This window comes from Larus michahellis, chromosome 3, assembly GCF_964199755.1.
Source record: "Larus michahellis chromosome 3, bLarMic1.1, whole genome shotgun sequence".
Classification (NCBI taxonomy): Eukaryota; Metazoa; Chordata; class Aves; order Charadriiformes; family Laridae; genus Larus; species Larus michahellis.
The window spans coordinates 47,136,028-47,154,272 of NC_133898.1; the positions used below are offsets into that span (position 1 = coordinate 47,136,028).

General features: G+C 35.8%; 1 protein-coding gene across 1 annotated transcript in view; it reads right to left on the minus strand.

Annotated features, from left to right (window-relative positions):
• Window positions 1-18,245, minus strand: part of FMN2 (formin 2) — a 164,804-nt gene that overhangs the window by 16,080 nt on the left and 130,479 nt on the right. The window contains exons 16-17 of the mRNA XM_074580022.1: window positions 16,358-16,409; window positions 266-415 (exon numbers count right to left, since the gene is read on the minus strand). Of these exons, the coding sequence (XP_074436123.1) occupies window positions 266-415; window positions 16,358-16,409 (202 nt within the window). The remainder of the gene's footprint in view (window positions 1-265; window positions 416-16,357; window positions 16,410-18,245) is intronic.

An 18,245-nucleotide genomic window follows, 5' to 3' on the forward strand; every position in this document is an offset into this window, starting at 1 on the left:
CCCATTGCTTGGATTCATAGTGGCATAGGAGTTACTTGTTCAGGTAATGGACCTGAAAAAATTTAGCACAAATTGATATTAAGGTCCCATTTAAAAATTGTAACAACTGTGGGAAAAAAAAATCTGTTAAAAAAAAAAATACGGAGAAAAATCCAAAAGGCATTCAATAGGTTGTGTGCTAATGAAGTGTGGCTGACTGGTTTCTGTGCGATTGCTCCCAATAACATTCTCTGAGAAAAGCCTTTAAACAAACAAACAAATGTACCTTTCTTGAAGAATAAGTTTGTTTTCCTTCTTCCAGAAGTCTTTGAAGTCAGAACTGAATTCATGCCAAATACTGAAGAAAGAATGTGGGGACACCTCTTTCTCTCCCATTTTTGGTTTCATACAGAAATAGGCTGCAGTTTCCAAAAAGCTGTCAAAGGAAGCAAAACCAGAAAATGTTTAATTACCCGCTGATGCAGATTTTTTTTTGTTTTTCTTACTTTACATTGACATGATATGTAATTATTCTTATTAGCACATCTAAAATAAAAGAAAATTAAAACATAAGAGTTCTGAGCTCTTTGCATAGAGGCATATACACAATATAAGATGACTCTTCAGCAAAGTTGGGATCCGGCATTTACCGTGGGTTCTGGTTTTGACCAGAGTATTATCTATTGCAGAACCTAAAATGAATGCACTGTCCAGAGCCCTGCAAATCCAGGCATCCACACCTGCCCATATACTGCTTTTTCTGTTGTGTTTAAAGCTGTTTTCAAAACACAGAGTCAAAGCCTATAAAGGACTATAAACAAAGTTCTTCTAGTTCTGTTGTATCTATACTATAGCACACTAGGGTAGATGGCTTATGTTGAAACCTGCACAGAAATCTTAAAAATCAAACCTGATGTGTACTAAACAAGAAATGACGCAACAGAAAACTGGGCCAGGAGAAACTGTGCTAGAAAAGAGGTGCCCATCACGACTCTACCGGGACGATCCAACCACCTCTTCTGAGTACAGCAAAAGTAAAGTAGCTTATTAAACACAAAAGCTACACTTCAAGTAAGAACTGCTGCTGAAATGCAAAGGTCACATTTCCAACACTGAGTGAGGACTGTGACTGCAATTAAATTTTAAAAACTTCTGAGTTTGAATTGCTTCTATTTTATTTCAAATTTAAAAATATGTAGGGATATTGTAAAAGGCTGTGGAAGAATTCATTGGAAAATTAATTGCTTGATTAACTATTATTCCATTTTATTTTTTGACTTAATGTTCTGTAAATACTGGAGCTTTTAAGAACATTTTTCTCATCTGAAGCTCAACATGGAAGCTGGAGAGTTCATTATTTTATGAAAAATTCTATGGAAAGCTTTCTCTTGAAATATAATTGTAGATGTTTGCTTACTCATCTATTACCACATATCAGCCCCTAAGATAATTTTCTATGAAATACACATCACAGTTTTAATCACTTTAATTATGGGAAGAAATGCAATTCCAGTTAAATGGATGGAAATGTCATTTTAGTCACAGAAGTTGTATCCTTCATGGACTATTGTAACTGGAGATTGAACGCTTTCACAGTTGTTATAATTTAAAGTATTTAATGGTGACAATAATATACAAAGATTCAACCATTCACAATGGTCAGTCTCACAAAGTCTCTGTGAAACTGTTTGTCCTAGTTCTCAAAATTCAATACTCCATGTTTTTTTCCCCCAACATAAAAAATAAATGTCTACATAAATATCCTACTTCTGAATAAAAAAAAGCCTACAGCTTAAAGAAGTAACATCACTTTACCGAATTCTACACATTTTTTCTCTTGATTTGTAATTCATTTTTCCATTTGCTGAATGAAATGAAGCTGTTGAGCAACAAAGATGCAGCACAGAAAAATATAAAAGACAAAAACATCGTCACTTTTTAAGCCATTGCGTTGATACTCAAATGACACCTTACCTGAGTGAACCATTCCTTCCACTCTCTCACTTAGCCTACCATGGCATTCTGCTCTGTAAGTCAGTGCGTATCTAAGAAATAGAATGTTTTTTGTGGCTGGGTTTGGTTACGTTTTTCCAAGTGATTTATAGATGAGCGTTACTACCGATTAAACTAAAAAATTCCATTTTACTTGCCTATTTACCTTTTCCCACAGTTTTATACTGGGGAAAGTATTTATCATCTATCCTGTGGTCCCACAGAATGACTCAAAATGACTATCCCTGACATTCATCAGTCAGCTGCACTACATTTTAAACTTTTTGCCTACTTTCACATATTTTCAACTTTTTGCAAGACTGCAAACATATCAGGGAGATCTTTTGGTTTTCATCCCAGTCCCTTCCCCCAGACTTCCAGCTCTGGAGCTGGCTGGTGGGGAAGTCATATAAAAGGCTCATTTGATTTTTCAGAATGAACTGGCAACACTGTTGAAAGAACATGAGGAATACAGGACAAGACAGAAATCTGGAGGCATCAGCTGAGTCAATGGCTTATTTTTAAGGAAGCTCTTTGAATGAAGGCCATTAATGATTTACAGAACATAGAAAGATCAGACATTCAAATAAGAAGTCTTGTTCTGAGAAACGTGTCTTCAAACCATTCTGCAAATGACAATAATGTGAAAAGAATTTGACAGTGAATGGCCATCCTAAGTAACGCTTTTATATTTGAGGTAATGACATAGAATTCTCTCACAGGAAAACATCCCAAGAAACAGGAAGCCAAGACAAGATGAAAATCATACTGTACAGGAGAATGCTCAAAAAAATTTGATAAACAGTACTGACATTTATTGGAGATGCAAAGCCTTCCATTACTTTTCAATTATTCCAACTATCCTGTGGGAGTAGGAGATAGCCAATGTGTTTTTCTCTCATGACTGAAAATCTCCCTGTGGACTGACCACTTGGATAATCAATACAACCTTACACGTGCATACAGATGTGTCTAAAAGCTGTAATTTAATTTCTAGGCTTACAGAGAGAAGACAAATGCTCAACCAGGTTGTTTGCCTCCCTAGCAGTTACTTTGGGAGGTAAGGGAAATAAGCTGTTTGTGCAATATGAAACAGCAGCAGCGTACCGAGTTGTCATTGTTAATACATCACACCTTTCTAATGCCCAGTAACAACGCACAAGACATCAGCTGCAACACAGTAAGACTTCAGGGCACAAATCTCCACGAATCAAATATTTTTTCTGTATGTGCAGATCAAACAGTCAAGACAGTTAGCACTTTTTTTTTTTTTTTCAATCAGAGAGATCTCCGCTTATTTAGCAGTTAAGTCTCTCAGAGGACATTCAGAAGACATATGGAAACCTGCTTGCTTTACATTTGATGCTGTCATTTTTTTAGTACAAGAAAGACAAAGTGGCATAATTCACACACGAAATGCAAAGCAAATAAAGTGAATCCAAATGCATCAAAGAATAAAACATGCACAGCAATAAATCCTCTACATTACCATGCTGTTTAGATATCTGATTTGGAAATGTTTACATATGTCAAACTAGACACATCTCAAAGCTGACTCCAGGAGGGGACATGCATTTTAAATACAAAGAGAAATTTGGATGACATCACCATAACCCCAAGACTAGATATCATCCTTTCAGATTTCAGCCAGGCAGCAAATACCTTTTCTCTGGTGCTTTTCAGTGGGGCAGCCCATTCAAATTTTCCTGTTGATCCTTCAGTAGATTTTGAAACCAAATATCTGCAATTACCATTGATACTTTTCCTGACTATATTGTGCAGGCACACAGACATTTTGGATCAAATAAGGGACTAGAGTTCAGAAGGCTTTTGTTTCTATACCTAGATTAATTTCTGCATCGTACAACTTTGGGAAACTCATCTGACATCTCTGGCTTTCATTTCACCTGTCTGCAAAATGAAACATTTATTACCAAACATGTATTGCAAAGGTTGTTTAGTGTCCATTTCTCAAGTGAAAATGTTCATAGTTTTCCGTACTCTTAGTGAGTGCCTTAAAAAAAAAAAGGAATGTGAATTAGAGAAGAGATAGCAGTCATGGAAGAGGGAAGGAAGGGCATGTGAGTTATTTTCAGGGATTAAAAGACGTAAAGGAGGTCACTGGCTTTGCTTCAAACCTCCTGACTTTTCAAGCATGATTAAAAATAAGGCAGTGATGTTCACACCACCATCTTATCCTGACACGGCAAAAGCCAGAATTCTTCAACCAGATTTCAGGCTGGGTTTCATATCCCTCATGCTGGCCCTGAAGGAGAATTAAATAATATTCAACCTCTCAAAACAATGGAAGAGTTGCTCATCCCTGACAAGGAAGGAAGGAAATAAGATCAAGAAAGATGGTTATTTCCTTTTCTCATCTTCTGATTTCCTTGGTTCAAGTGTTTGTGTAATTCAGAAAAACACTGTAGATTGAGATGACTGAACTCGCTGCTTATTCAAATGTGGAAATTTGATGAATGAATCACTGGACTTTTCTGTGTGCTCCCTTGTGTACAACTATGAGACTATGTAAATGATTTTCTATTTGGAGGGAAGGAAGGAATGGATGCACTAAGAGCCAAACCAAATTTAATCACATGAGAAAGAAAAGAAGCCATTCACATTGCAAATGGCTCATCGACAGCATTTCTAGCTAATAGATATGATCCATTAGGAATTTTTTAAGAGCAGCTATGGATTATTCAATTCTTTTCCATTCCATTCTGAAGCCAGTTAGCAAGCTGTTGCAGACAATGATTCAGATTCAAGTCTGCTGTGTACAATGCATTAGCCAGCTTATAAATATGTACAACACAGGCATATATGTATGTGAATGTATGCAGAAGGTAAAGCAAAAGGAGAGGGAGAGGAGACAGCAGCTGGCAACCACAAAAATATTTCTTTCGCTCAAAAAAAAAAAAAAAGGCAATAAGGAGACAAATCAACAATACTAAGCAATGGACAGCAGTCATTTCATCGCAGCATCATTTGATGAGGCTTCTGTGGACAAACAAATAACAAAGTAACCATAGGTACAGACATACCCTGGCTAACCTTTCTGAGAAATAACGAACACACACACACACACACACAAACACACACGCACCTGGTTTCCACATACAGCAAACTAAATCACCTGCAAGAGTAAAGATTTGTTTCAACTTGGATTTAAAAGCAGAAAAAAATGCTTCTACAATTCTGCAAGAGAGATTCTGTATTGTTTAACAGATTACGTATTTTGGTTGAAGTTCGAACCTGGATTTTCTTGACTACTTGGGTTTGGCTTTACAAATTGTTAAGCACCATTTATGTACATTTGAGATGAAGAACAGGTAGTCTTAGTGCTGGTTTTATGAAGCAGTCGTGTTTCAGAAGCAGTTCTGAGTTAGGCAAGAGCTTCTAAGGTACATTTTCGTTTGATTAAAATAACAAGTAAAATTTAGAACTAAGCATAGTCTACCAAAAGAAAGAAGGCAGAAAGGGGAGAAAAGACTATATGTGCCTCTCAATACTTTAAATCTGACATGAGTTATATTTAAAGCCAAACAGAGTTGGCAGGCATATAAGCCTGTTCAGAGTGTTGATCCTGAACTGATGACTACATAGGGAAGATCAGTACAGTGTATAAGTAACAGTACTTGCTTCCTGGAAAAGCTAATCATATGAATTGTCATATTCATTCTCGCTGTATTTTATAAAAAGGAAAAGGCTTTGTATGTTATTTTCTTTGTGTTTCAACATCTGAAAGCGTTAATGAGTGCTAGTCTTAAGACAGAACTCCAAGCAGTTTGACAGTCACACAAAATTATAAAAATGAAACAGAACCAGCATCCTGTTAACTGAGATAGCACAAGGCTGTGAGGAAACTTAATATGCACAGCATCCTAAGCAGCCTCGTATTTTCTTTTGACATTTTTTGTTGAGGGTCCTCTCTGCACTATAACTTTACATCACTTTCTTCACCTTTTTTTTTGTTGTTTAAAAAGTACCATTGCCTCTCCTCAGTGCTTTCCCTTGTCCTGCATAATAAGAAGTGAATAAATACAAAAATAAACATAGGTTCATTCAAAATATCTAGTACTTAAATTTTGGTAAGAAATTTCTTGGGGTCCTTTTTTTTTTTTTTAAAGAAGAAAAGTATTTTTCTTACATTAAAAAGAAAGTTGAGATAACATGCCAGCTTAAGTCAGCTGCCAGAATCATTAATCTCTTATTTCATTTGCCAATTTATATTGTGTAACTATGGATTTTGTAATATTGTTCCTTAGAAAACAAAGGTCTCAAGAGATTTTTCCTTTCCTCCAAAAAAAACCTGCCAAACATTTGCAATGTTTTGAATCCTAAGTCATCTCCCTCATCTCTAGTCCCTTGCTTCCTATAAATTCATATTAAACAGAAAAGTGTTTTATTGCTCCGACTAGATGAAAATTAATCGCTTCAACAAGAACAAAAGAAGATATCTCTACCTTTGAGGTACCATTTTTTCCCTACAGCAAACGCCCAACAAAAAGCATCCAATGTGAAGAACAGGAAATTTTTTTTTTGACAGGCCAGTCTGCCTTGTTCATGAGAATTTTGATTCCTTTCCCCCCCCAATATTGGGTATGCTTTACAGCTTTAATATTCATCAACAATGATCAATATTATCAGTTGTACACACTGATTAGTAACACAAATGCACAACTTAAATATTTCATGCTTCATGCCATACGCTGAAGGCAGCAGACCCAGTAACTGAAGCAGAGCGTGAACTGTGCCATAGGCTGTTATATTCAATAGGCATTATGAATACAACCTTGCACTAAACCCAAATATTTTAGGAAAACTAAAATTTTTAGAGCACTGATGAACTCATGGAGTTAGCAATGAATAAAACCTTCACATATCAGATTGCCATTTCAACCTCAGTTCAAACTGTTATTCCAGACCTTTCTATTTACATCATTCAATGGGCAGGTATTTCTTTAGTCCTGTCTTTCAGGAACAAAGTCCCTCATAATAGGGGTAGCAAAGTAGCAAAATAATATGGCCATAACTAATTTAAATTACAGTTTTGTTGAAAGGCAAACTTCAGCACTGAGATTTTCACAATCTGTTTATTTTAGAAATTAATTTTATCGTGCCCAGATTAAGGTATGATGAAGAAATTTGCTAGATCACTTCTTGGTGCTTGTGTCTTCTGGAATCATTAGATTATCAGGAATAACAGTTAATATTACATCTAAAAGTAGTATTCTTCAAGATTTTCCTTCTCTGGTTTTATTATTATTTTTTTCTGCCTATTTTTATTCCCATTCTTCTCTAAAACACTAGGATACAACCTGGTCCTTCTATATGTTTGGGTTTGATTTGTTTGGGCTTTTTTTTTTTTTTTTTGCATTGCTCTGATGTAAGCAAATTCTCCGCTGACACAACAATGCCATCTTTTATTTGAGTTGGCATAGATTAGGTGCTAAATTATGTCACAAGCAGGATGGAGCTACCTTGGCAGACTTTTCTGATGACAGAAAATACAGTGTTTAAAAAGCCATTCTGCACAGACTGAGTCACACTCCAGCCATTTCAAAATCAAAGGTCACGAAGTGTAGATTAGAGATATTTTTGCTACCTTCAATATATCATGTACAAAGCATTCATCAGTCACAGCTCACCCAGTAATTAGCATTGATGTGAACCCAAATTCTGTTAAGCATATTTAAAGGTTATATGTCTCTGTTCAAACATGTTATTCAGATTAAAATATGAATTGAGACAACACATTAAAAAACAGAGCTAACCTTCCATTCTTTTTAGTCTCTGACAATTGTATTCTAACAGTCCACTCAGAGAGAAAAGCAAATATTTTTTAGCATGACTCTTCTAATGCATTTTTAATTTGCATGTGCTTTCTCCTGTCATTTCAAAATGACAATTTTAAACAGGTTCAAACTTCCTCTCAAAAACTTGGTTTGAGGTATTCACAGTTCCCTAGATGCATTGGTGTTAGCTGCAACCTACCGTAATCTGCATACTTTGCATGAACATGTAGGTTCTCTTTCTGAGTTTAATGCTTTTAATTTTATGTTAGCGTGGATATCATGCCCATACATGCCAGCTAAGCTATTATGTAGGCACATGAGTAGCTCTGTGCTAAACTGGGCATATACGATATGAGCATGCATAAAACAAGATCATGTAATAGTGTGCACTGGAAAGTCAAGCCCAGTAACATATCCCAGAGAAAACTATTTTTCTCTCTTAAAAAACCTAACAATTAAGCTTCAAACATATTAAAAAAATCCTTGGCCAGTTGAACTTGAAGAAATAATAAGGTGCCAGGAGACAAAGGAAACAGTGGTAGAATGAATTATCTCCAGATGTTTCTATTAACACACCTTTTCTTCACTGTCTAGTTCAATGGAGGCCTGCTGAGCAATCATTATTACTTGAAGAGGTTATAATTACATATGGAGGTAGTGTAACTGTTGTGTACTAAATATTGTGTTAAAAAAATTATGAGGTTTTTTTTTGATTTATTGATGTCAACCTCAGACTTGTAATCTGCCTGCTCCCATGGTATGGCCTACACTTTTATAACTGAAATTCATGCAGGGTCAAGGTCGGAGTTATCTAACAAAATAAGAAGTAATTTGCCTTAAACCTAGAGCGGATTATTTAGATATCTAGACAGAAACCACACAGATGCTTTAACAGATTTCATGAACATATAATATTAACCCACACTCTAAGAATATAACCCAGCATGGATTAATTTTTATACATGTGCATTTGCAAAAACACACTCTAAAAATAACAAATGTAATAAATCTTCAGGTCTGATTGGAGGTATTGTCATATGCTCTTTCTATTTTGGTGCTCAAGCCAAAATGAGGTTTCAGTTTCTGTTCTTCGAAAATTATAGAATAAAAATGCTCTCAAATACTTGGGTATTATAGAACCTCCTAGAATTTTAAATGTTTTGTGATGCAGTTTCATCTTAATTCTTCAGGTTTGCTCTGAAGAACATTCCTACTTAATTAAATGCACAAGAGCTCTCTCCTGAACATGCATGAACACAGGATTCCCTAATATCATCAAAAGCCAGCACAACTATGCATGGAAGAAATCCAGCCTTCGGAGAAAACAGAAACATTCATGGGGGCTCTCATATTCTTAGAGTTGATTACAACAAAATACCATGAAAGTAAATTGAAAGACTTCAAAATTTGGGTAGTCGAAGTGTCAGGTTGAAAAGGTCTTCACACGTATTTTTGAAACGTTAGGCATTTTTGACTGAACTCCCAACTTATCCTAATACATTCTCTTCATAGTAGCAACAGTATCTTTGTTTAGATATGTGGAGAAAAATGGATAGCATTTTCTCTAAGGATCAATTTGAAATGAAAAAGTGGCAGCCACTGGAATTGATAATAAATTGTAATAAATAACAGTATCACTCTGGATATGCAAATCATTGCTATTCACATGTCCAAGCAAAACTAAATAAACCATACTCCTTTGGCCTATGAACACTCTCTCATGTTTGGAGAAGCTGTTCCTATCCCTTCCAAGGATTACACGAAGGCGCCATGGTGTTTCTGGTCTGGGGTGACCATTGCCCTAGTTGTTTCCTTTGGGGTGCAGAAGGAACTTTTACCTCCTCAGGCTAATTAAGGTAGAACCATCCTTCAGGCAGCAGTTGAGAAAATAGGCAGGTGTAAGTTATCCCATGAGAGGCATTCATTGAAGACGCAGTGCAGAAGGGATCTAACTTTTTAAGACAACAAACAAGGTAACTAGGCCGAAGAACAAACTGAGGAAAAGAGGCAACACTTTTTTTCCTAGCCACTTAATCTCTACATATGAGAAGCACAGTGGGGTTTCAGCAGTAGGCTGAGGCAAGCCCTGTACTGTGGAGGGGCTGATGGCAGCCTTCCATCAGCTGGAAGTTATTACGGAAGGAATGACCTATACTGTACAAGTTATTACTGGATAGTTCCCAGATGAGTTAATGCAATTTTGACCTAATTAAACCATATCCCTGACGTTCTGCTTTTCTATTTGCATATACATGACAACAAGAATATAATACAATAACCCTTAAAGTAAATTTTAACATACAGCAAGGAAGAAAGCAACAACTGTAGTGGCTAATCAACACAAGAGAGTAAAAGCAGAAGTGTTACCCACATTTAAGTCACAGCCATTGCAAATGTGAACGCTATACTGTGAAAGTCTTAGGAAACAATCTAACTAAACAGCTCAAGTAGACAATATGATGAAAGAAAAAAAACTACAGAACATAATCAGAAGCTGATGCACAATGTGTGCATGCACATACGTGCACACAAGCATTTTACTTCAGCTGTAACAGTTCAAGAGGAATATCGTGAATTTTTGAGAACTATTCAGTGAAACCACCTGCTGGACATAAACTGCAGGACAAAACAATATGTCACATTTAAAGATCTTAATTTCTGTATTTTTTTCATTAATGTTAGTAGCAACATGATTCTTCCGTTAGTTTTTTTAATCCCAAATTTAATGCTATAGTATTAGTTTTGGGTAGGATCAGACCCCACTTATTTTAATTATATTATCATCAAGGTGTTTCTTGGCTGTGTTATTATCCATGCTACTTACCTGTGTAACTGTATTTGCACCTTAAACTAATACCCTTTATCTTTTACTGTAAGATCTACGCATAGGTCCTTTACATAAACTGTAGAATAAATTGCATAAAGATGAGTTTACGTTGTAGAATATTAGAACTCTGAATTGCACCCTGGTTTGTTAAAAGTTTTATTACCATTTGTTCATGCTAGTACTGAATGCCATTAAATGCAACCTAATTTAAAACCAATAAAAAATATTATTTTTTATTAAGTAAGCAGGCCAACGTCTTCAAAAGAAAAGATCATGGTCTTAGAGACAAAGACCAATCATGCGAATGGTTAAGGACTTGCAGTCATTTGGCAAATATTTTCAGAAAAGGACAAAGACTTCATCTTTCAGGGAAAGACCAATTACCCATATTTCAGAAAAGACTTTCTGACATGACTGAACTGACGGCGAAGTTTCCGTTACTGCATATTTACAGGCCCTGATATTTTGTCAGAGACAGGATGCTAAACTAGAACGATCCAATCTGTTTAACAGTCTGTAAGCTTCTTCTATACACATTTTCCTTTGCTCACGAAGTATTTACTTTTTGCTGATGCAACTAATGTATACCTACGGTCTGAAATGTATTACCATGAGCAATTCAAGTCTGCATGCTGGGAGCCACACAGCGAGAAAAGACCCCTAACAGTAAAGGAACCAACAAAGGATGAATGGCTGAAAGATGTCCAACAGCATATTCTTGCCGTTCAGTTAAAAGTGTTGTGCTGGGTTTTTTTTAAAACTGCATACCTCTCTCCATTCTGAGCTTTTCACCACTTTATTTCAATCATTAACTCAATTTTCACTTTAACTTTACAGTTCACTTTTTGAAACAATCCAAACTATTGTGTGGAGGGTAGCGAGGCGGGAGGAACATTTACTGTTTTACTGTTTTAAAGGATTACCAGACTTAGGTGCTACATTTCTAGGTGTTGCTTTTCAGCAGTGCCATTGTACCATACTGTCTGCTATTTCTCTAAGTGTCATCAACTTGTCAGCTCATAAGCAGGTGTAAAGCTTTGTTCCTCCCCAAGTCTCATGTTCAGTGAAGCCAATGGAAGTCTGGGAAGACTGTTGTGTCAGGAGTACTTTCTTTGCAGAGAATTTAAAGGTAAACATTTCTCTTCAAAATTAATGTCATTTGTTGCTACAGCAAAGAAAGCAATAACACATTGCTAAATGGATTATTAAAAGTCCTGAAAACAGAAGAGGTGCCTGGGAGGCTGCACTCAGGAAGCACTTAAAGGCCTAAAAATCACTGGAATGTGCAAGCATTAGGAGCAAATTATAAAATAAACCAAATAAAAATATCCTGACACAGTAAGACAAGTGTTCCATAACCAGCCATGCGCATCCTAAATTCCCCAGTTGATACTTACGTCAGAAGGCAGGAAATCCTGTTTGACTTTTTATAAAGCAAGTATGTATTCTCATAATGTATTGAGATTTACTAAAGAACAGATTAAATTCTCAGATTTGCTGATACCAGTGATGTACACAAAGCCATGATAGTGAGTGGCATTTCTGTCTATCCAGCCCTTATAGGCATCACAGCAGGAAAAACTGTGAACGGCTTCACCCCAAATCAAATCACCATTATATGCGACTGTTGTCTTAGTGACCTATGTTGTCACTTCAAGCAGGGTTATACTATCTGAAATATTAGAAATAAAAGGATCTGTAATGTTCTTATGAGACTCTCAGCATACATTGCCTCTCACATGAGTGCACTATGGGTAAACATAAACTGAGCAATTTCCAGTGCTATGGCACTGAATTTAGAATCCGATGCTTCATTATTTGACTGAGAGATAGCAGAAAGAATTGAAGATATCTGGCTGCATCTAAGGTCTAAATCAAACATATACAGTCCAATTTGTGAATCACTCCCGAGGTGTTATTTCAAGAAGAGATGAATCATTGCAGGTAGAGGGGAAGAAAAAGATCATCTTAACTATTTCACTGGAAGAGAGATCAATGTTACAGAGTCTGGATTTATTTTCTTCTAAAAAAGACCCTAATCTGGAAGCCTTCCAAAGAGATCAGAACTCAATACTGGGTAAGGTTTTATAAGAAAGTAATAAAGCTACACGATATTCTTTCATAACTGTTCAGCTGAATAGAGGTAGCAAGGCAGAGAATCAGCACCTTCAGCTTCACTGAATACTGTTTCTGATAATTCTAGTCAGATTGTTTAGCTGTTGCTTCTTCAAGAATGAAGTGCAAGAGGAGGCGTAACTAGCTCATTTCTGACTATAATGCAGCAAGATTATATTGCTGCTGTTGCTATTGCCTTTTGTCCTAGCATGGTAAACTTTTGACAATAACTTCAAATTACTTGTTATGGATACTGTGACCAAACTCTATCTCATTCTAAAATTGTATTAAGCATAACTGGAAACAACAGTGCTTCTATTTTTTTCTCCCTGCTTAGAGAAAATCACATCTTGAAAGATTAGAGACAATTAAAGTTAGGTAAATGAAAATACAGAAAACAGAGAACGTATTTGTTGCTAGGAGGAAAGTGTGCTGTATCTCCCATTTTTCAAAGATGCTAAATTTTAAAGTTTTTAAAATGTAATATACAGCTGTGTGAATTAAGCATATAGCTATGGATCTTGAGTCAGAGGACATACCTTAAAAAAAAAAAAAAAAGAGGCATGAAATTGTGGACTCTTAAAATATAGAAGGATCTCTCCCTCCTCTCCTCTTCTCCCTCTGCTCTTTTACTTCTTTCCCCTCCCCCCAAAACAGTGATTTTTACTTTAACTTGTCAAGTATTTCACAGTTTCTCAAGTATTTAGCAATGAGGATCTAATTGGAAAGTGCCAGGTTCTTTCTTATTACACTTTATCAATATTGTTAAGGGAATGATGTAATTGTTTGGGGTTTGGTGAAGACATTCCATGTCACTTCAGTGTTAATACCAGGCTGGAGCCTTCCTTGTCTGCCTGCGTAAGCTAGATAAACACAGACCTGTGTGCTTTCTTCTCATCTCAGGATACTTACTCAGAGAGATCTTGGAACATATGCCTGTTGCGAGCTAAACATTTCACTTTTCATTTTATCCATGTGCCAGAAATCCATTCCTTGGATAAACACTTTACATACTGACACTCTTAAAGTCACTAAACACGATAAATAAAGAGAGAATACATCATTTCAAAACCGATTAAACATTTTCTCACTTGTGACAAATGAACAGCTATACAGTGTATGGAGTCCCTGGAGCAGACATTCCATTTTCTTTGTCTTTATTTTCTGTGGAAGATTAACTTTCCATTTCAGCTCATCTATTGCACAACTGAGCTTTTCTAAAATACACATTGCTGCATTTTCCCCAAATCATTATTCATTTTAGAAACTTTTTTTTCTTTTGTTATTGCTGCAAGAGCTTTTCTTTTAGACTTTTGTATTTTTATGGAGATATAGGCTTTAATATTTTTTATATTTTTTATATTTTAATATTTTGCGCCCAAACTAACAACAACAAAAAAAGAATTTTATTTTTTTTGTGGAGTAGACCTGAACTTACATATGGGCTGAAGTTATCCACTTCAAAAAGGAAAATCCAAGCACATTAATCACATTAATTTTGCTCCATCTAATCTATCACTTTTTCTTGCACTACTTGCTTGTCTAGTCATTCTATGCATTGCTGTTCTACCTATGATTAGCCAAATCTAACTAATCTTTTATTTATATTTTTAAGCTCTCATCTTCTTTTTCACCCACGCCCTGCCAAAAATGATCCCAAGCATTTTATTTCTAAGCCCAAATAAAAATCTTGGTGAAATAAATACGCAAAATACTAAAACAATACCATTCCTCGATATTTTAACAGATACCACTAATCTGATTAAGAATTTCAGTGTAAAGGTGGAAGGAAGGAACAACAAATATAGCCTAGATAATAGTAAAAAATAAGTTTGCCCTAATGTTGTCCTAGCATAATTCCTCATGTCTTCCACAAACGGTTTTGCATGTGATGTTATCCTTGCTAGGTATTCACAGTAAAGAGAACAATGAAGATGAACAGTCTCCTCTTTGACAAACTACTATGTAAAAGGAGCTGCTGCACTCAACATAGTGGGAGAAGAAAGAATTAGGACAAGTTGGAAGGAGCAGACCAAGCTGAATGAGAATCCAGGGAGCAGTTTACTGTTTTCCCTCATATTGTGGATGCCAGATGTACCAATAGGAAGTTTTTGATATGATAGTTCCAGTGCAGTCAAGGGAAAAAATAAGAACGGAGAGTGAATTAGGCACCAGAAGACAGTGACGAGTCACAAGATTTCTGAACAAATGCAAATTCTCCTTGTCCTTAGGTAGCTGTCAGCTTTGGACATGTAGTCTAATCCATTTTCTACAGGCGAAACAGTTTCCGTAAAAGAGCAGTCAGAGATCACAAAAATCTCTTCTAACAGCAGTTTCTTCTCTCAAAGTTTTATTGTGAAGGGCATTTTTAAGGATAAGAATTATGTAACTCAGCAGTTAAACAAACCTAAGAAATGTCAGGAATGCCTTTCATATACTTGAGCAAGAGGTATGATACTAAGCCAAAGCAATACTCCCCTTGGTCCATTTTCTCCATCATGATCCCGCATCACCGATGTAGCACTCAAGGACCTACCATCTCCTTACAAGTAAGAAGGGAGCTTCTTGTGGTGGAGGAACATCCACTCTCTCCTTGGTTTCCTATCCAAGTACTATCTTTAGTGCATTGCCCAAGGGCATAGAGAGAAAATGCGGTGCTGTAGCAGGAAAGATGTCAACTGCACTGTGGCATTATAGCAGGTAGCAAGTTTGGGCATCAGGGACATAGTATGGCTAACAAACTGCAGTAAGAACTAGAACCTTTTATAGTGGTATATTTTACTGGAATCCTATTGAGAGACTTCCCAGCTCTTGGAATATCTAATTAATATATTCATTAGCATATATTCAGTGGCAGTTATAGCTAGTACAAAAAGAAGATGATATTTTTAGTGAAAGGAAAACAAACATAGACTGTCAGTTTCACTAAACCTGGACTATAAACGGTGCGTGTCATATTTTGGTCTTTTGCTGGGACAGATAAAAATCTGTCCCATTTAAATACTGCTTTGTGAGAACACTGCCAAAAAATCAGAAGAAACCACAAGTTGTGCAATGCAGTGAAGTTCCCACTTTTGAAAACTCTCTCAACTGCACACATCTGTAATGAAATTTAATGAGATATTTTGCTTTTTGCCACAAAAAAACTATTTGAAGATCTATTAGCAATTTGACAAAGTAAGTCACATTTAATTATACATATCATTAATGTATTAAAAAAAAAACAGATTTTCATTCTTTATTTTAAAGCAGATATTTTATAAGCACAGGAAGTGCAACCTAATGAATAATTGCTGTTTGGGGAATGCTACGTGTCTGTCAAATCACCATGATTCTCCTGTAGTATGAACAGTTTTCTCTGACTACAAATAGTATATTCTAAATTAATTTATACTTGAGGTACATTCATTTTCCGAAAGACAGGACTCGTGTAATATTTCTCTAAAGGTATGCTGCATGTCTATATTCCTTCAGGTTTTTTTTTCCTAATTGTCAAATTAAAATTGACAAATAAGTAAATACTACTTAGTTTTCTGAGTGCATTTCTTTTCCTATTCAAAAATAGGATAATACTAACTACCATTACAGCAATTTCTACCAAAACATATTTTTCAAAGAAAGGGTTTACTGCATTCTTCTTTCTTACCTTTTATGTGCTTCTGTCAGTGACTTCTCTTCATTTTCTTGGTCTATTTTAGCTGTAAAAATACAATCCAAAAATTAGCTACAAGGTGGAAGATAAATATGTTGTTCAGGATAATGTTCATTGTAAATATGTCATGTATAAAATGTATAGAAACCACTTGAGGATATACTCAAGTACATCATGAAAGAAAAGTACATTCTGAAAGAAAAAAAACACAACAAAACTCACGCAAAAAAAATTACATGAATTTTGATATCCCTATTAAAAAAAAAATCAAAAACTCAAACCCACAACCATAAAAAAACCTCGAAGTAAGTTTTGAAAATTAAAAAAAATAATCTTGCAATAATACAAACAACAACCAAGTCATCAAAGTGACTTAAAAGCAGATCTTAAAAAATTATTCTGAAAACTTAACAAATATGGGAAGTGGTCTACAAAGAGGAGGAAAAGCTGAATGAAGAGCAGGAAGGATTCCACCTTACAGCTTTTCTAGAAGTTGCTTGACAGTTACAAATAAAAGCTCTCTTCCCTCTCCCTGCACACATCATCTCCCCGTACACACATCAGTTAGTGATGTATTAGCGCCATAGTGGGCCCATGTTGAAAACATGACTGTTTTTATAGGAAGAAAATTATCATTTGGTGACCAAGTGAAGGAAATGAAAAAATATGAGAATGTCATTGCAACACATTGGTGAAAAAATATCTATTTTCATATTTTATTTTGTCCCTATTTCATTTAACTTAGATGGGTATTCTGATACACAAGATCTACAAGAACGTGCATACTAACTTTGTCATCATCAATGTGCAAAACAATAGTACAAACTGCTCTGTGCATGTGTACTTAGGTGAGATTTATACTTATATAGTCATTCAGGTAGTACAACTTGAATACCATTTAAGATCTGCGTGCTTTAGCCAAAAGCTTTTTAGTTTGGAAGTTGATTCAGGCTGCTGGACTACTAGGCCTGCTACTTTGCAAGGAGAATTTTAGGATTCCCAAGAGTCAGAGGGTTTTGGGTCATGAAGAGGCTCTGAACCATCCTGGAAACAAGTGTCAATGGTACAGAATTCATATAGAAATCTAAAAAAGAAGGACAAACCTTTAAGCTACTTTTCACTTGACTTTCCCTAGCAGCTCTACAATTATTGTCATTAGAATTATTTTTCTACACTGTAGACACATGACCTTTGAAAAAGAAAATCCTGATTTTAAATTTGGCAAAAATGAGAAAGACAATGGAATTATTAGGGAACAAAGATAACCACTATTTTTCTGTATTTCACTATTGTTACAATGTTTCAATCAACAGCACTTACAAACATACACTAAGAGAGACATGTGAAATCTGTAGCAAAGATACACAAATGGAGTTTCCCTATTCTTTCTCCAGTCAGAACAAGGATCAGAGCTATGTCTCATGCTGCAAATGCTTTTTATTAGTAGCAACGTAGTCTGCTGAGTAGGGTGAGCAGTGCCTGGATGTTTGCAGCAGCAAACACTGCATTTAGTAATAATTACTTGAAGACACGGGCTCCATCATTGTTTTGCTGAAAGTGAAAAAAATCCCAGCAAACCACAGAAAACTTGAGGGAGAGCTGGGTAAGTGTTCTCAAGGAAATTCAAGAGCACGTGAAGCCTGCCTGATTACAGGTTTCAATACTGACTTGAAACTCAGCCCAGATTCTTCAAAAGGTTTGTGGGGGCTCATAACCCTTTTGAGTGAACTTGGGCCCAGTGTTGAGTGAATCTGGGCTGACTTAGAGTTTTTCTTGAAAGCCTTGCCTTGCTTTGGACATGAAACCAGGTGAAACCTGGCAGCTTTGACAGAATTTCATTAATTTTTTTTTTTCTCTTCATACTTCAATCCTGAAAGTCAAG